The 19,849-nt window shown below is 46.2% G+C and overlaps 1 protein-coding gene across 1 annotated transcript in view; it reads left to right on the forward strand.

The window, feature by feature from the left end:
- Positions 1-19,849, forward strand: part of RYR3 (ryanodine receptor 3) — a 499,145-nt gene that overhangs the window by 440,190 nt on the left and 39,106 nt on the right. Inside the window, exons 68-77 of the mRNA XM_031453356.2 lie at positions 3,420-3,507; positions 3,609-3,701; positions 10,997-11,167; positions 11,485-11,544; positions 13,059-13,190; positions 13,657-13,769; positions 16,596-16,692; positions 18,300-18,406; positions 18,818-18,869; positions 19,420-19,476. Of these exons, the coding sequence (XP_031309216.1) occupies positions 3,420-3,507; positions 3,609-3,701; positions 10,997-11,167; positions 11,485-11,544; positions 13,059-13,190; positions 13,657-13,769; positions 16,596-16,692; positions 18,300-18,406; positions 18,818-18,869; positions 19,420-19,476 (970 nt within the window). The remainder of the gene's footprint in view (positions 1-3,419; positions 3,508-3,608; positions 3,702-10,996; positions 11,168-11,484; positions 11,545-13,058; positions 13,191-13,656; positions 13,770-16,595; positions 16,693-18,299; positions 18,407-18,817; positions 18,870-19,419; positions 19,477-19,849) is intronic.

Consider the following 19,849-nt stretch of genomic DNA (forward strand, 5'->3'; position numbering starts at 1 on the left):
AGGAGGTACTGGGGATTGAACCCATGACCTCATGCATGCTAAGCGTGTGCTCTACCACTTGAGCTATACCCTGCACCATTGCTATTTTTGTTTCTGTTTCACCTCTAAACCCAACCTTCTTCCCCACCTCCAGTCTTGCATCTCCCAGCTGCCTTTTGGCAGCACGCAGAGCAGATGATAAAAGAAACCCCCGGATCAGTTAAGTACCTCCCCAAAGGATCTGAAGTCTGAATCTTGAGAGAGGTCTGAATTCTGTGGAAGACTGGGAGCAGGGAGGGGGAGAGCCTGGTTACATCACTCAGGGGTAGGAAAGATCCAGGAAAATTGGAGAGACGAGGTCGGGGTCTTCTGTTCTCCTGCAAAGACTGTCTTAATCTGGATTGAGAGGTGCAGACAGTCCCTGTGCCTGAGGGAAAACATTTGATGAGATACTCTTCATGTGCACCCATTATTCTGAACCCGAAGGAAGAACTGGAGACAAAGAGTAAAGATCTGCCTCTTCGAAGAGGGGTCTTGAGGACAAAATTCATTCAGCTGGAACTGCATTCCCATAGGAAGACAAAGCTATCAAGTCTTCTTCTTTCTCCTGCGAGGAAATGTTTACCTAAGGTTTTATTTTCAGTGTTTCTGCTGCTCACACTCCCTAGGGCTCTTCTTCTTGGTGGCAGGATAGGATGTGACCCCTCACCTCTTCCCACTCAAGGCAGAGTGCAAACCTATACAGCTCATTTAAACCAAAATACTACAGAGTGAACAGCTGGCAGTTCTGATAAAACTTGATGCTTGACCCTGAGAAGCGCTCCTGAAAAGTCAATAGGAAAGAAATCAAAAAGCATTACCAATCTCAAGCCTCGAGTTTGGATTGCTTTTGGCTGCTAGTAATGGATACCTTATCGAGTGGCTTAAATTAGAAGTGAAATCTCACACACAGAAGAAGTCCAAAGATACCCAACCCACGGTCAGTAATTGCTCCTCATTAGAGACCCCTGCTCCTTTGTCTTTCTGTCCTTAACATCGGCTCCCGTCTTCAAAGTTAGTTTATGGTACAATGTTCCAGACCGCGAGCTATCATGTTTTTATTCCAGAGAGGAAGGAGAAAGGCAGAAAGGCCCCTTCAGCTCTCTGATCCTTCTTAGAGAGCTTTTCCAGAGGCTCATCCAACAACTTCCTCTTCTGTCTCATTGATCAGAACTTGGTTACATGGCTGTCCCTCAAAGGAGGCTGGGTCCTGTCATCTTCAGCAGGGCACAGTGCCCCCCCCCCCCCCGAGTAAAACAGGGCTTTGCTCCTAAGGCAGAAGAGGGGAGTGAGCGTTGGGTAGACCACCTGTGGTGTCTACCTGTAAAGCAGAGGCTAGCAAACAAGAAAGACTAGACAAGGACATCCATGAGGCTGGAGCTCGAGGCAGTAAGGCGTTGAGCAGACGAAAGAGGAATCCGCAGGTGGGCTTGGCCTCATGAGTCTCCTCTCTCTTCCTTAGCCCGGTGCCTTCCGTGAATGGGCAGAAGGCACAGGCTGCTCAGGGCAGTTCAGTCTCGTGTCCCAGGGCTTAGGGAACTGACTGGGTGCTGATAGATATTACCCCGCAGGCACCAAGGGACACTGGACTTTTTAGACCATTCTTGAGAGCCAAAGTTTTCTTTAAGATAGACAATTTGACTTCTCATGGGTTACTTTATGCAGGTATTTGAAAATGGCAACTCACCCAGGCCTTGCAAAATATAATTTAATTCAAAGGTGTGAGATACTTAGGGGCAAGATAACTTTTAGGAAATGACTGAATTCTGCTGCAATGTAGCCTTCTTGCCACCACTGTGAAATTTCTCAATGCAGTCTATTTTTTTTTTAATGAGTAATGCCTATTTACAGGGAATTTCCAAGCCATTTCAGAGGGCATAGGAGATGTTTGGTCTCCACCTATACACTTCAAACAACAATGAAAAACATACTGTCTTATGAATTTCACTCATAAAAGTGGCTTTGAAAGGAAGAGGAGTGAGGCCTGAACTGTTTATAGAGGGTTCGAATTTCAGGAGGCTTAACAAGTGTCAATGACAAAATTAGATGTCATAATGACCAAGACTTTCCTAGTCTTGACAGCCTTGTGGATTAAAGGAGGCTTGTCCCCACATGAAAAGATGTTCAACATTGCTAATTATTAGAGAAATGCAAATCAAATCTACAATGAGGTATCACCTCACCGTGGGTCAGAATGGCCATCGTCATGAGGTCTATAAATAATAAATGCTGGACAGGGTGTGAGGAAAGGGAACCCTCCTACACTGTTGGTAGGAATGTAAATTGGTGCATCTACTATGGAGCGCAGTATGGAGGTTCTTTTAAAAAGCTAAAACCAGTTACTGTTTAATCCAGCAATCCCACTCCTGGGCATATATCTGGAAAAGATGAAAATTCTAATTCAAAAAGATACATACACTCCAGTGTTCATAGTAGCACTATTTACAATAGCCAAGACATGGAAGCAACCTAACTGTCCATCAACAGATGATTGGATAAAGATGATGTGGATATATATATAATGGAATACTACTCAGCCATAAAAAAGAATGAAATAATGCCATTTGCAGCAACATGGTATGGACCTATATATACTAAGTGAAGAAAGTCAAATGAAGATAGACAAATATCATATGATATCACTTATTTGTGGAACCTAAAAAAAAGATACAAATGAACTTATTTATATACCAGAAGCAGACTCACAGACATAGAAAACAGTCCTATGGTTATCAAAGAAGAAGGGTAGGGGAGGGATAACTTAGGAGTTTGGGATTAACAGATACACACTACTGTATATAAAATAGATAACCAACAAGGACTTACTGTATAGCACAGAGAACTATATTCAATAACTTTAATAATCTGTAATGGAAAAGAATTTTTTCAGATTCTTTTCCATTGTAGATTATAGAGCTGAATAATAATACATATATCTGAATCACTTTGCTGTACACCTGAAACTAACACAACATTGTAAATCAACTATACTTCAACAAATAAATTAATTAACTGATTAATTTAAGAAATAAAGGAGGCCTGTCCCAAAACTTAAGAGTATAACCTTAATCACCTCTTCAGTTTAAAGGACAGAAAAAAAAAAAAAAACCTACCTTTGACGGTTTTGAAATGTTGATTTCTGACATCTGTTTGCTAAGGTAATCCTCTATTCTTTTGGTAAAATAGAAGTGATTATTATAGGTCCTTCAAAAATGTTCAGAGTTATAAGCCTCTGTCTAAGCACACCAGAAATACACTGATATTTAGTCTCTCTGAAGATTGCCTTCTATGCAGTTTTATGTGAATAAATGTGTGCATCTGATGTCGGTATAATTTTTAGGGTGTGACTGTTCTCATCACTGCTGAATTCCACAAGCATATTCATTTATCTTTCACCTCAGGTCTAACTGGCTCAAAAGCCCTGACGCTGACTCTGACCAGCTCTTCCGCATGGTGGCAGAGGTCTTCATCCTGTGGTGCAAATCTCACGTAAGCACTGACGGGGGCCCCGGGTTTAGAGTCGGCTGTGAGAGGTACACACCTTGGAAAACTTTCTTGTAATGTTTGCTTTTTTATTTCCCCCTACTTAGAACTTCAAGAGGGAGGAGCAAAATTTTGTGATTCAGAATGAAATTAATAACTTGGCATTTTTAACTGGAGACAGCAAAAGCAAGATGTCAAAAGTAAGTCTGTAGAAATCAATTCTAAAGACTCTCCAACCTTGACCTTAACTGGGTGTCTTGGGCTATGAAGGGATTAGCTCCATACTGCATTTAGGTCGAACCACAAAACCCAACAATCTCTACTGTTGTTTCTTTGGGAGTGAGCCAGAAGAAACTGCACTCAAATAAACATGGTCGTCACATTTTATGAATAAGTAGCTAGCTGCTTCTATGTCAAAAAGTTTACATTTTAAGACTTGCCTAAGGCATTCGAGAGGTCCCCGGAGCAAAAGCTGCTGTTACTTGTTTTAAAGTAGAGACGCCGCGAAAAGACACGTGCCTAGAGCCAGCTTTTAATTGGCTGTGAGGAAATGGCCTTGCTTTGAAGAGTTCCTTAGCACACATATTTAAAGTACACTCACTTTCCTCCTGTCTGGAACATCCAATAGCTCCTTTATTTCACCTGCGTTGACCTCTCAATGCCTTCTTTATTTTCCATGTGAGTTGCATTCAGAAACCCAAACATTTGTCCATCTGCCCTGAAGGAAATGTTTGAAAGAGGGCGTTCCAAACACCTGTCTGAAAACAGAGTGACCGACGGGTTGGGGTGCAGCAGGAAATACAGGATGGGGAGCTGGCCTCGGGGCTCCTCTTGAGCCAGCTCGGCACGGTGAGGCTTCTCTCTTTTTATTGGAGAGAATTCTCAGACGTACTCCTTCAGGCGTACACCCAAAAGCGAGACTTACTTAAATGCGCTGTTTCACTTCCGGCCATTGTGGCTTACCTGGACTCTTCCCTGGAGAGGTGTGCCTTGGTGAGGGCTGATTGTGCTGTCAAGTAGAAGTGGTGTGTCGCACCTGAGACATGCATCTCTCTCACTGCTGGTATAGTGCTGCCTTTGAGGAACCGGCAGGTGGCATGTGCACGGGGACCCCTCAGAAGTGAGAACCAGTTCTGGAAAGATGACAGTCGTGGGTTGGTAGCAAAGCCCTTGGGGCATCTTTCCAAATAACCATTTGGGATGGAAGACCTTTGCCTGCAGAGCTGCAGACGAGGGGCTGGTATGACACCAAAAATGAACACTTCAGCACCCGGAACTTCACCAAGCATGCCTAGCTCAGGGCAGCTGCAGTCACTCTGAACTTTCCACCCCTTCTGTCTTTAAACTATGTTGACACTAACGCTTCTTCCAGCATCCAAAAATTGATTCTTAGACTTTAGAATCTGGTGTACACTGTTTAGTAAAGTTTGATAAATAGAGTTGTGCACATGCAATGTAGAGAGATTAGGAGTGGACATCCACATTCAAAAGGAATCTTTGTTGCAAAAGAACCTTCCTTTTGGTGGATCCTTTTGTGCTTTAAATACGTTTTATTTGATTTTCCAAAGTTGATTTTGCACTTGACTTTTGGCAGACACGGCTGCTCATGTGAGGTACACGAGGAAGGATTTTTCAGACTCCTGATCCCTGGACATCCATCTCTTAAGTTTCCTCTGAAGGGTCTTCTTACTGCTGCCACAGGCTCTCCTCTGACCCTGTCTACCTACAGAAAGCCAGTAGATTCCTTGGTACCTTCAACTTGGGGTAGATGCTTTGGCTCATAATTAAACCAGCTCACATCCATTGTTATTGTCAGCCAATGGCAACAAAGCAATGGAAATGACTCTGGTATAAGGATTTGGATCCCGGATGAGCAGAAATGGCCAAGATATCTCAACCCTCTGGAAATGAGTTGCTACTCAGGGTCCTTGGGTTTACACTTGGAAAAAGATGAGGTGACAAAAGAATAACATTTCAAAACTAACCTACTAACAAACTAACCTGAAATTGTTCATTCACATCACTGAGTGAGGAAAAGGGGATGTTAGGGTTGTCAGAGGATGGTCATGTTCAGAATCTGTGTGTCTTCCCTGCTGCTAAGATTAGTCTACAGGAGCAAATGTTTTCATTTCATTTCTCTTGATGTTGTATGCCAGTTTTTCTCTCAGCCATGTTGGAATGGGTGAAAGTTACAGTGTGATGGATGTCAGGACTCTCCTTAGATGTTAGGTAGTATTTGCTGTGCTTCTCAGGGTAACGAGTATTCATATTGTTCCTGTTGCCTCAGTTGAGACACAAAGTACAGTAGTAAATAGGACCAGAGAGGGAAAGGAAGCGAAGTCCCACTCTTGGCCCACTCTTGACTGTAGGTATGGTCTCTTGTCATTCACTTAACTTTTCTGGGCCCCAATTTACCAATCTGTAGAACAGGCTTGCGCTTATGCCTGACTTCTCCCAGCTCTCCTAGCGTGCGCTGTCTGAAAGTCAGTTTTAAGTGCAACTCTAGGATAGAATAATTTTCCATAAAAGCAGCACATTGTTTCAGAGAGAGATACCATGCCTCCAATAAACAGCAACTTGTAGCCATTTCTGGTGTTTTTGGATATAGAATTACGTATTGAGAGGACAGAGGGGGGGCATTCTCCTGATCATCAGCTGAATCCCCATTGCCTTTGCCTCCCTGAATTAGACGTTCTCTCTGCTACCTGGTCTGAATGATCACCTCTGCTTGCTTTACTCTCTACCCTTAACGGAATCCTGTTTGTTGTATGAATGAAATTGCCCTCAATGCACGTGGTGGCCGTTGCAGAGAGACGTGTCCTGGAATGCTGCATGCTCACACACACGGCACATGCCACTGCAAATGGAAAGGAAGTGGGGAAAAAAATACCATAGTGGGCCACACTGTTCATACGTGATTGATTGAAGGTCAATTCAAAGACGGTTTCTCTTTCCAGCAGCTAAAGCAGATTTGGGGAGAGCTCATTGGATATGTTGTTTATTTAATACCGGTTTGCAAATATGTGTTAAGGCTATACCTAACTAAGCCGAACAAGTGTTTGTTTTGTTTTGTTTTGTTTTTAAACTTGTTTTGTTTTCTGGGAAAATGGCAGCAGCTTCCTCGGAGGGGAATGGTAAGTTAGAACACGTTTAGCTCAAGAAATGCCAGGTCCTTGACCCAGATGATGGACAACAAAAGAGATATGATGCAGGAAATATTAGAATGCCTCATTGCTTAAAGCCACCACTCCATGAGTGTGATTTCAGTGTACTGAAAAGAGACAGGGAAGAGTTGAGAAGGTATCTCTTTGCTTTTCAAGGGTATTCAGAACGACATGTGAGTTTCCCCTTCCTCCCGGCTCCCTAGTTGTTCATTGGCCTTTCTGATTCCCTCCACCCTCCACCTTTTTTCACTTTCATTTCTGTTCCCTTTGCTCTTGCACTTGGGCAGTTCAAGTGCTCGCTCGCTCGCTCGCTCGCTCTCTGCCTCCCTCTCCCTCTTCATTCCCCCCCCTTCTCTTCCTCTCTCTGCCTCTCCCGACCCTATCTCTCCATCTGCCCCTCCCCACCCTACCCTCACTATCCTCTACCGTCCTCTCTTCTCTCCCTGCCCTCCCTCCTCCTTCTCTTACTTCCTCATTCTCAGAGTGGCTTCCAGAAATGCACCTTTCCCTCTGCCGTCTAATGTTGGGTTGCCTCATCTTTTCCTCACTTACCCTTGCAGTGCCGAGGAGCATGGCAGACGGTGCAGGTTTGCTCTTGTTCCGAAGCCTCCCCCTGTGCTATGTCCTCCTCCAATTCCCTCTCCCCTAAGAGACTGTCTTTTCCTTAAGTTCTCACATAAATAGTTTATTTGATCATAAACTGTGGTGATAAAGTATGGGGAGATGAAATGATTTTGAAGGTGTAGGAATTCACCCGTTTCTGTTGGGGAAATAAAGTTTCAAGGTGGGGAGGGTATAGCTCCGTGATAGAGTGTGTGGTTAGCATGCATGAGGTCCTGGGTTCAAGCCCCATTAGAAAAGAAGAAGTTTCGCCCAACATTAAAGAAAAAAAAAGCATTTCCAGCATTAGGAAAATGCATTGAGTTAACTAATCTTAGCAATATGTGAAGAAAAGAATAAAATTAGAGCCTATAGCATGTATGAGGCTTTGACCTAAAGGTCACAGCACAAGGAGGGAGATGCCCCATGCTTTGGGTTATGGGGTGATTCTGAACCACCTTGGATATTCCTAGATTACCTTTTTATAGCAGACCTTTTTTTAGAGGAAGCACACACTTGACCCCTTAGCTCAGTTCTCCTCACTCTTTATAACCACAGATCTCCTGGAGGCGACAACGTGGTGGGTGGAAGAAAGAAAGAAAACGGGGGTCTTTGGTTACATGCCAGATTGTCTGCAACCCACCCAAGTGACAGGAGGGAGAGGGGAGGGGAAGACATTAGATCTGAAGAGTTCATGTGGGCGGCCAGCTCTGAAGTCCACCTGGATCTGAGCATCACACACTCTGGAAGGCTGGTGGTCTCTGAGATGACCTTGCCCTGGGGGTGCGCTGCCTGGTCTGGGTGTAAGTCCTTTTGATCCAATTAACCTTCATCCTAACCTCCCACTCCCTCTTCCTGCCATGCTCAACCGGCTTCCAGTGCCACTGGGTTTCTGTTGTGTTGGCTGAGGAACGGGGGCAAAGGAGCTGTGACTAACATGTGGTACCTTATGCCTTGGACCCCTGCTTTTACTGACTGACTTCTTGTTTCTTTTCTCTTGTCTTTCCACACAGGCCATGCAAGTAAAGGTACAGGTCAAATGCATGACGTGTCTTTTCTGTCCTAGTATTAGAGGTGCCAGGCTCTGGCCACCCTCTGCACTGTGATCACCATGGGGGTGGTACAGAATGGATTTTCCAACCTGGAGGTCCCCCAGGCCTGCTCCAGGGAAGACACCTGCCTGTCAAAGAGTGAATGTAGGCCTACCCACCCTTGGAATGGGGAAGCCGGGGAAGCCAGCCAAGCCTCGCCCTATCCGAGGTCTCCTTGCTATCTCTGCTCCCTCCCCCAGCTGCCCACTCTGCAGCCAGCCCTCTAACAGAGACAGGGATGCTGCCGGGTCTGAGCGCCCGGGAGCCTCACTCCTCTGCCATGCCCCGCAGGGGCCTGCCTGCCATTAGTGGTCCACACTCGACATTTCTGCCTCTTGTGCAAGGCTCCCATGAATCAAATAGAGTTTTCTAAGGATGAAAGTCAAGGATTTGAAATCAGCAGAGAGCCATAAGTTTGGGCATAAAATGTGCCTAAACCACATTTTGGTTGGAATGGACAATTTTCTAGTAACCTATGCAGATATTTGCTAGGAAATATTTCTCTCTCTCTCTCCTTAATGTGTGTCTGTTGCCATTGTCCTAAGCCCTCTGCACTCAGGAACCAGGTCACATGTAGCTCTTAGTTAAAAAAGGAAAATGGAACCATGGCCAGGTAGATGGGTGGGTCTGGATGTTGGCTCAGACTCTTAACTGCTGTGTGTGTGACCTTGAAAAAATCAGTTAACTTCCCTGAGCATCATGCTCATTTATAAAGCTGACTTGTTGGCATCTCAGAATCATTGGGAAGATTAGAAACACTTTATCTAAGCAGCAGGCGCATTGGAGTCACATCATATATGCAGTATTCGTCATGAGAACAGCGTGAGATTGGCCACATAAAATAACCAGAAATTATTTAAGTCGTGGATCAAATCCACATGGTTCCACTTTGCATATTTACTCAACTGTCTACTCAGTGTTAGTATTTACCTTCTACGTGTCTGTGTTCATGACACCTCATCGTTTATATACACAAAAGTGGGTTCTATCCTTTATGGATGATCTAAGGTATTTTCAAGGGTAATTTAGACTTTAAATGAGTTTTGCCTTAGACACAGCCTTTAGAATTCTATGCCTGGTGTTAGAACATGTAAGGAACCCCGCAAACACTCAGTGCTAATACTCTCAAAGAACTTGTGTGAATCTGCTTTCCATGTGTGTCTAGAACACACCAGAAGCCTCCTCCCCTTCACCTCATCACCCCCCCCCCCCCCCCCCCGTTTCTCACTGCTCTCTCCCACTGCTGTCCGGGGTCTGACCTGTTGTTTTGGAGCACCGGGGACAGTCGAATTGTCTGGCAGCGTTTGGCCAGACCAGGTTCTGCTAGCTGGGGTTTGACCGTGGTCTCTGTGATGTAACCAGCCGAAGGTGCAGCCACCACAAGCCGGGTAAAGGAAGTCACCTCCATTTTCAGAGTGTCTGTTAATAATTATGAACCTCCTTCCTGCTTTGGAAGGTCATTTAAAGAGATCAGCCCCAAGGCGGTGATAATTCTGAGTCTGACTCTCCTCTTAGAAAGCCAGTCCTTCATAAAATGAATTCTGTTCCCGCCCAGGGTCCCAGGTCTTCCAGGCCAGTCTCAGGGAAGGCATGTGGCCCGACCCCTGCCCCCAGATCCCTGTATCTATGTGCCGTCGCAAACCACAGCGCTGCTACCTGGGTGCTGCAAGCCCCCGTGGGTACCCTGTAAGGCTGAGCTTTGAGGAGCCCCGATTCAGCCCCGTCCTGGTCCCTGACTTAATTCTCTGCTTCTGGCCATCCAGCCCTCCCCCATTTCCAGCAAATGCCCACCCAGCTGGGGCAGAATCCCTTAACTGAGGTGCCGTGTGGGCAGCTTTGCCTTTCTAGAGCCTGCTGGAAGGTGAAGTCACTGCAGGGCCTGTCTCCTTGCGCCCACCATGCCCCGCTCCTGTGTTGTGTGTGCAGAAGGCCCCGGGTTGGTCGCCTGGGTCTGCCGCAGCCCGGTGCATTGGCCTCTTCTCCGAAATCTACCACTTCTCTGGTTCCCAGAAAGGGGTGAGGAAGTGCAGCCAAAACAGGCAGATTCTCCTGGACTCGGGGCATTCCCTTCTCGCTTGTCTGCTCTGTTTCTCCTAACTTTCCCCCAGCCAGATCCCAAAGCTGCCGAACCCGCTTGAGGATTCCCTTTCCCTGTGGGGATTTGCGTTGCCTCGAGGCAGAAGCCGAGCAGGGACGTTCGTGGGTGCTCCAAAGCAGCAGCTCCAGCCCTGGCCGCCAGCAGTGGTTCCAGGGTAGATGCTCTCTCCCTTGTTTACTGCCACCCAGCATCAGGACTCTCGGTTATTTTCTGCAGTCATTTTGTCAGCTTATCAGGGCATTCTTTTTGGAAAGACACCAGTTTGTGCATTCCGGCCAGGAGCAAGTGAGCAAAGACCGTGGGTGTTCGTGGTGTGTCTGGTCACGTGGTTCCGTGAGCATGCGCACAAAGAGAGGGTTCGGGGTCAGGGCCAGTCTTCTATAGCCACATGGTTGTCTTTGTTTAACATGCTCCTTTACTGTCCCCTGAAATGTAGAAAGGCCCGACGTGTACTCATGGGGCCACAGGAGGCAGGGTGCCTCTGAGGCGAAGCAGTGCCTTTCAGAGTCACTGAGCCCCTCTGTTTCCACCTCGTCTCCTAGTCTGGAGGACAGGACCAGGAACGGAAGAAGACAAAGCGGAGAGGAGACTTGTATTCCATCCAGACCTCCCTCATTGTGGCTGCACTCAAGAAGATGCTACCCATTGGTTTGAATATGTGCACCCCTGGCGATCAGGAGCTGATCTCCCTCGCAAAATCACGATACAGCTATGTAAGTTGCCCGTCTGCTTTGGCTGTGCATGTAATGCAGGTGGTGTAATCGATGCTCAGCCCCTGAAGGGTTAGTCCTCCTGCCCTGACAAGCAATGAAGGGAAGTCAGGGTGCACAGAGGGAACACGTCCTCATCTTCACAGCTGAGTTGGGAGTCAGCACAGGCCCTTTGGGACAAGTCTTTGTCATTTCTCTTCTTTTGTGCATGTGATAAAGATCCCAGGAAAACTGTCCATTGGCTCTCAGTGCATCCCTGTACCCTGCTTTGTATTTCCATAGTGACCTATAGGAATAAAATTTAACATCTCTTTCCACAGAAGGATACAGATGAAGAGGTAAAGGAACATCTGCGGAATAACTTGCACTTGCAGGAAAAGGTGATGCGGCAGGAAAACAATGAGAACTCACAGAGGCTTCCTTCTGGCTTCAGGGTGCCATCCTCCCACTTGGTTTACTTGTGTTTCCTTGAAAAATGTTTTCTAAAATCAGTGTCAGAGTACTTGTGTTTAGTTGGTAGGACCGGCTCTTTGCCCTTATTTTAAAATTTTTTTGCCTTTAATTTTTGTTCTTTCTTGGCTATTCCAAAGAGGATGCAAAGAGACACCCAATAAAACATGTCTTTCCACCTCCCACTGTGTGAACATCAAACCAAGCAGGGAGGTTAGATTAAGACACAGAATTTACCGACCGTGAGGCTTGTTAGAGAGTGAAGCAGACACCTGGGGGAAGTTTTGGCACTTCCAGCTCCAGGGATTTGTAAACAAAGTAACTTTGTATCTGAGTTGGTGTATAAAAAAAAGAAATCCAGTAAAATAATCAGGACCAATTTTGATTTTAAAGCTATTTGAGATTTTTTCCAAGATTGCAAATCTGAACAGCTCTTTCCTCAGATGCACTATGTTATGCTCTAAGATGGAAGACTAACTTGGTACAGATGAGCCTCTTCTTTGCATCTCAAACGTATAGGAATGGAGGGTAAAATATACCACAAAAAAGGTAGTAAAAAGAAATTCTAAATGCCAGAAAAAAGAATGCACTCTAAATTACGGTAGTGAGGAGACGATGACGCAGTTGGGGAAACCTGTAGAGCTCTCCAGCCCAAATGCGTATTGTAGGAGCTGGAGTTTTTAATAACCTAAGAGTGTGACGCCTAATTTTCCATGCTGTGCATAAATGCAGAGCAAGAAGCTTACATAAAATTAGCCTTGAACCAGTGAAACCCATGAATCTCCTGCAAAAACAGCCATAAAACCACTTAGGGATTCTCTACCTGCTAGAATATGGGCTGTGATGCCAGTAAACAAAACTCCTCCTGAAGCCAAGTTCATATAAAACAAATAAACAAAGCGTGACAGGAAATCCACCATTAGAGAGTCTGAAAATAAGGAAGAAGTCAAACCTAAAGGACTACAGAAAGGAGTTTTTAAAGTACATTTGAAATATTTAAAGAGATAAAGGGGGCAATATAAACATAAAGTAAGACTTGGACGTTATGTTTTATAAAGGAAGGGGAAGTGGGATTGAAAAAGACCTCATAGTGATTTAAAGAATTGAACATACTGAAATTAAAAATCCAATTTATGGGTTAAAAAACTGGGTAGATGCAGCTGAAAAGAGAATTTATGAATTGGAAGATTGATCTAAGGATATCACAATGCAGCACAAATAGAAAGGGAAGGGAAGTATGACAGAAAGGTTAAGAGACATATAGGCTAGAAAGAGAAGTTCCTATAAATCATCTACAGTGTTCCAGAAAAAGGTTACAGGGAAAATGAGAGAGGCATTAATAGAAGAGTCTTGATTACTGTGGAACCAAGTTGGGAGTAAAAGGCTGTTTTGATACAAGAGGTATAAGAGATTGCTCATCTCATGTGTGTGCTTCAATTTGCAGTCTGATGACCCAGCTGTAAAGTGGCAGCTGAACCTGTACAAAGATGTCCTGAAGAGTGAAGAACCTTCCAACCCAGAAAAGACAGTGGAGCGTGTGCAGAGAATTTCAGCAGCTGTCTTCCACCTGGAGCAGGTAAGTAGCATCTGCCCTGAGGACTGAGGGAGCCAGACTACCTTGAAGAACACAGAGCTCCTCTCCACCCTCAGCCCTTAGTTAAAAGCACCCTCATAAGACAGCAAGGAGCAAGGATCATTCCAGCTCACCCCAAAGTGTCATCTTGGTGCCTTGTGGTAGCGAGACTCCTCCGTGCTTAACCCTCCCAGTGCTTTACAGATTTTTGGCCGTTAGCTCCAATGGCCCATTCAAGTTTGCTACTCATTTGTAAAGCTGCTGTGACACAAGAAACCACCAAAAGCAGTTGGGAGAAGAAAGAAAACCTGAGACTTCCCCAAACTGAATCATCTACTGCTGGGCACCTTTGCTAACTACAGTTGAGAAATCAAAATTCATCCAGGGTTGAGAAGTCTAGGCTGAGGTGACTGTCTTCTGCCACCCAGATCAGCCCACTGTGCACCTGCCCATGTGATTTTCTTCTCAGGTGGAACAGCCTTTGAGATCCAAGAAGGCAGTCTGGCACAAACTGCTGTCAAAGCAGCGGAAACGGGCAGTGGTGGCCTGTTTCAGGATGGCCCCTCTCTACAACCTGCCCAGGCAAGTAGTCTGTCATTTTTCTCCTGGCGTGTGAGTCAGAGACGGGAGTTAAGGTATCCATCTGTGCTCTCTTCTGGCCCTGACACTCATGATCCCAAGGGTAGAATTTGGAGTCCTTCCCCCATGGAGCCATAACAGTCTACATGTAGTGTAACGGCCTACTCAGGTCATCAAGGTAAGCATAAAAGCTGAAAACTCACCTAGACTCCCTAGTGCCCCCAAGCCGGCCTCAGCTCCCCATTTTGCACTGTAGACTCAGCCACATGAGCACATGCAACCTCTCTAGTTTTTATTTAGGTAGGAGTCTTTGCAAGGATGTAAAGGTACCCTGGAGAAAGGGAACTGTTTTCTAAAATACTTAACCCCAGATTCCATCCAGAGATCAAACAATATTTCCATGTTCGGTTACTTGGATGACACCAAAATTACTACATTTCCTCAGCAGGTACCAAAGTGTCACCTGAGAATCCTTTAGTGCGATATACTTGCCTTTAAGATGATAGAAGGGCACTGGTTAGAGATGTCCCAGGAGGCCAGGCATGGGCATGATGCCTTTACCTGGGTGATTATTGTATATTCTGATGTCAAAAATACGTGAAGGCTTTTCTGGAATATGTGTGAACGGGTGTGCTGTGTCAGCATAGGGCGGAGTGTCGGTAGAGAGCGGGCCAGTGTTGGCCACTGAGACTGACTCAGTGCCGTTGGTGACCTGGTAACATTCCCATCCTCAGACCAACTGCAGAGTCAGTAAGTTTGGGCCTTTGATCAATAATCAAAGCTGGTAGTTGAATATCAAGCACTGTTTCATCAACTTTCAAATCAATAGGAGTATCCTCACCTGCTCAAGAAAAATAAATGGGTTTGGCCAAGTAAATTCTGAATCCCATGTAAATAAATGTGCTTCTTTGGAAAATCGGATGAAAGACTATTCTTGTGCTTGACATTTTGCTTTCATCAAATTGTGCATCCTGGCCATCGTTTGTCCATAGTGTCCCATAACCCTGTCCTGAGCTGACTGGCCAACTGAGCTCCCCTGGTGAGGGTCTCTGAAGACGGTGAAGAATCATGGCCTCTGAGGCACCTGCTCATAAGGTCTCTTGAGAAAGCAGGCTAGTGTCTCTGGAACGGGGTGAGGTGCCAAAAACCAAGTAGAATTCATTAATAAAAAGCTGAAAAATGAAGTCAGGCAGTCATGGGCATGGAGGCCGCTGATGTCCTGGCAGAAAAGTGAAATGTATAGCCCCATAGAGAAAGCAAGAATGCACGGGACTTTGGTCTGTTCTCTAGTAGAAGTGGGAAAACAGCAGGAGGCATTTGCTTCCTTCCCCCCGGGTGGAGGGCCGTGCCTGAGGTTGGGCTAGTTTGAGCTCCAGAAGGGCTCAGCTCTAAGCACACGTCTCTAGGGCCAGCTGGGCAGCAATTCCATCTCTCAAAAACAAGCATTTTTTTCTAAAGCTACTGAAAATGTTAGTACCATCCTTTACTGTTTGGCTTGCTCCTTCAGCAGTCCTGCCCCAGTGTGGGTAATAGTAGGTCCAGAAACCCCTGTGTCCTTGATAAAACGTGGCCCACACCTAACCCAGCTGTTTTAGAGGGGTTGCCCTGGATTCCTCCCTAGCATGGAGGATTACATGTAGATTTCGTAACAGCAACAATAAAAACTAAGAAGCCAGTGGTGTCGACCACTCCTTTTCTCCATCTTGTGAGGATCTAAACTGCACGGAGTCTTCCAAACTAAAGGGCTAAGGGGATGTATTTTATTATGTGGAAATAGTTTCTCTGCTGTGAGTTTTTAAAAGAAAACCTGTATGCTTTTCCCCAGACACAAAATTAACAATTTCTTCCTGATCACCTTCCAACGGGTTTGGCTGGAAAAGGTTAATGAAAAAACTCAGTATGACAGGCTTATACCCATTTTAATGGTAATGTAACCTGTGGAGAGACCCCCTCATTCTCTGCACACTCCTCCTTTCTTGACCATGATTTAACCTGACCATAAAAACACAAATTTGTACAATTTTAAAAGAATTCTGATTGGTCAGATTTGGAAGAAAGATGGTAGGGGCCATGTTCTACCAGAAGCCATGACCAGGGCTCAGTGACGCTGGTCTTGACCTTGACCTTGACCTTCCTTCTTTCCTCACGTTTGGGTGACCACTTACCTGCTCATCAGTGGCTCATGTTCCCGGAAGTCAGTCCTGGCTTACAGGGCGTAAGTGGCTTGTGCCAGTCTGTTCAGTGTTCCCAGACACCAGGGCCACCTCTAGAACCCATGAGGCATGAAGAAGGTTGCCAGTGAGTGCATCACACCCAGGCCTTGCTTCCCAAGTAGAAGCTGGAGCACCTTGCAGCTGTGGTCCCTCTGAAGCCCTGTAAAGAAGCCACACTTTGCTGTTTTCAGTGTATCTGAGACTTAAACCGCTTGCCATCAGCACGGTTTAGATTGGATAACCTGGATAGGTGTTTGGCCAAAAGGAATAACCAAATTGCCACATTGAGCAGATACTTTAGGACCGTTCCTTGGCCTAATGAATGATTTCTCATTAGAGGGCAAAGGTGATAAAGACCTGGTAAGGATGACTGTTCCCTCCGGGTCTTGCGCTGATGGTTTTTAGTTCATTGAGAAGGTGTTCCCAGCTTTCAGGAGCTGCCATATTGGAGGGTTCTGATTTCTTTGAAATGAATGCTTTCAGTGTGCTCCTGGCTCCCCCTGACCAATCAGAAGATGAGAATTGTACAAAACTGCTTACTAACCGTTAACCACCCAAACTAAAACCAGGTGTCCCGTGGACCCCTCTTGACCTCACTCTCACCCCTTCCGCTCAGGCACCGCTCTATTAACCTCTTCCTCCATGGCTATCAGAGATTTTGGATAGAAACAGAGGAGTATTCCTTTGAAGAGAAACTAGTACAGGATTTGGCTGTAAGTACTGACTCACCTGGCAGCAGATAATGGGTGCGAATGAATTTGATTTCTGTATTCTTGTGTGTGCGTTATGACCGTTTAAGATTCACAACGAATCGGGCATAGACCTTTGAAAGGAACTAATTGGATAAGTTGTCAGAGGAAGCCCTGCTAATAGTGATAAGAGCCAGAGGATGAATGTCACGTGGAAGTCCTGTGTGCATCCTCCTCATTATTCACAACTAATATTTCGTGGGATGCACAACCATGCTCTGGGAAGTTCATGCTAAGATTTGAGCACCCTTGATGGCGGGAGGCCAGCCCACCCTAGCCAAAGCCCTGCATTTCTGGTCAGTAGCTCTGCTTTGGGGAAGGCACATCTAAGTCCCCTTCCTGCATCTCACATTTCCGTAGTTGGCCCTTCTGGAGTTTGCCATACCCCATCTCTAACAGGTCCATGCTCTAAAACTACTTGAAACAACACGTGAGGGGAAAAGCTTATTTCAGCAGCACCACTGAGCGTCATCCTGGTTCAGAGAGAAAATAAACCCTCCTCTCCTTTGGCCAGGACCTTGTTCTTTTCCTTTCCCCTTATTTTTCTGTTCATCTTTTTCTCTCGTCCCTACTCTCTCCACTAGTCTTACCCTGTGTTTCTCATATTTACTCTTTCCATGTTTCTTTCTCTTTCTGTTTTTCCCTATCTTTCCGTTTATTTTCCTCTTTTCCTCTTCCTTTTTTTTTTCTTTCATCCTTTTCCCCTCATTTTCCTTCCAGCCCTTCGTTCTTTTCACACATTCCCGTCAGTGAGAAAGACAGGTGCTTGGTTTCCCACTCTCTCCGTTAGTGTGAAGTTGACAGTGAACATCCTTTCAACCCTCCCGTCCTTCTGACCCATTCACACAACCTGTGTAGCTCGTACCAATTAACTGAACAGGGTCCCCCCCCGCTGGCTCTGCCACTGCTGGAAAATCCACCTGTACCTCTGGCAGCAGCTGCTGTTCTCCATTCTGTAAAAGGAGGTGGAGAAAAGTCTTGATCAGAGGAGAAACTGCAAGGCTCAGGGCTCTGAGAGGGCATCTCTCAGGAACAACAATGCTCTCAGGGTGAGGGGTGAGGTCAGGAAAGAAAAATGTTTCTCTGGGTGGAGTCTAGAATAGTAGTAGATCCCAAAACGGCCCCAGGGCTTTGTAACACTTGCCCTACCCCTGTTTCCAGCCCAGCTCTCCAAGAGGAAGGTCAGGTGTTGGCCGAGAGATGCAGCCTCTCGGGTGACTCTCTAGGGCTTCCCTCCTGAACGCGGGTGCCCAGAGCTTGCATGAGAGTTCCGCTGACTGGGGTCTGTAGCTCCTCCCCTGCAGTCAGGCTTTTGCTTTTCCTTTCGTTTCGTTTTGACCCCAAATTGGAATGAGTTTCTTTGATTGGCTGAGAAAAAGATCTACTTCATTCCCAAACCTTGCATCCTTAGGGCTTGTGTCCTGAAATAGACGTATGACGTAGTGGTTTCTCTTTGTGCTTTGAGTTGATGCGCTCTGTGCCTGGTGCTTTTACCTTCTCTTTGTTCGCGGGCGGTGCGGTGCCACGTGCTGAAATCCATGCCTAAAATCTGTCTGCCTTGGTTTGTGTAGAAATCCCCCAAGTTGGAAGAGGAGGAGGAGGAGGAGACGGAAAAGCAGCCAGACCCACTTCATCAGATCATTCTCCACTTCAGCCGCAATGCTCTCACGGAGAGGAGGTCAGCCCCCCAGGGCACCCTGCTCATCCCAGGCACAGGCGCGGCTGTGTCCACCCCAGATGGCCCTCCAGCAGGTGGCTGTGTGCGCAGAGGGGATGCCAGATTTGAGCAGCCCTTCTGGCCTGCCCTGTTGCTGGCCATCAAGGAACCTCTAGAGGAACTAGATAAGCCACGACCCTTCCATCATAACGCCTGACACTGAGTCTGAAGATTAAGCAGCCTGAAACTGTCATTTTGTCCCTGAATTCCTGAATGCTGACTCAGATTTTCAGAGTGGTTTCTAGGAATCTGGGTGGGGGAGGGGGTTTCTCATTCATTCGCTAGTACATTTAACTTGAGATTTATACAGCAGTTAGTCTTTTCTGCTGAGTCCAAAGGTAGCCTGGTAAATATTTCCTCCATTCTTTCCAGCAAACTGGAAAATGACCCTTTGTACACGTCCTACTCCAGCATGATGGCCAAGGTACGCCTGGATTTTCTGCCCGTTGTCTCAGTCTTTCCGCTTCCCCTGGACCTCTTCAGGCACACAGAAACTGTCGCATTGAGTGGGAGGCCTGGGACTGGGTCGTGACGTGGGCTCCAGGCGTTGTACAGTTCATGATGGGAAGGGGCATTTTGGGATTCACATCCTGGGTTTGTCTCATCATGGCCAAACCCCTGGTTCCTGTTGACAAAGCACCAGCTCCCTGTACTCCTGTCTCTCTATTTACACCAGAACTTGACTCAGTAGAAGAGTTCTGTGTGGTTAAACCAGATAGGTCCCCATGGCCTGTGTGACCTCAGTGTTCCCCTTTCTCATTTCTGAACCCCTTGGTAACTGCAAAAGTGGCATTTAGAGTCGAATGTTGCCCTGCAGTGGTCAGAATGTTCCTGGTTTTACAGAGTGCTGAGGTCCTGGGGTGCCCATGAATCACATCCCCTCCCCTGGCCTCACATAGTCGAACCGAGTCTCATTTACTAGGCTCCCCTTTCATTTGGTTGTCTGTCTTCTCTCCCTGCTCCATGGAATTTAGAGTTGTCAGAGTGGGGAGGACGAAGAAGAGGAGGAAGACAAGGAAAAAACATTTGAAGTAAGTTTTCACTGAGATGGGAGTCAGATGCGATAGTACTTTACACCAGTCAGAAGGGCCATCATTAAAAAGCCTATAAGTAGTACATGCTGGCGAGGGTGTGGAGAAAAGGAACCCTCCTACACTGCTGGTGGGAATGCAAATTGGTGCAGCCACTGTGGAGGACAGTATAGAACACCCGAAACTAACATTGTAAATCAACTACACTTCAATAAAAAATTTTTTAAAAATTGATGTCAACAGGCGGGCCTTCAGGGGTGGGTGCTGACAGTTCAGCTACCCCGTGTGGTGGCAAATGCACAAGTCAGCCTGGGCAGGCACACCCATTAGTGTGGTCCTTGTCCAGCTCTCGGCCGAGCGAAAGGTAGCAGGC

The sequence above is a fragment of the Camelus dromedarius genome, chromosome 5 (assembly GCF_036321535.1).
Source record: "Camelus dromedarius isolate mCamDro1 chromosome 5, mCamDro1.pat, whole genome shotgun sequence".
In the NCBI taxonomy this organism is placed as follows: Eukaryota; Metazoa; Chordata; class Mammalia; order Artiodactyla; family Camelidae; genus Camelus; species Camelus dromedarius.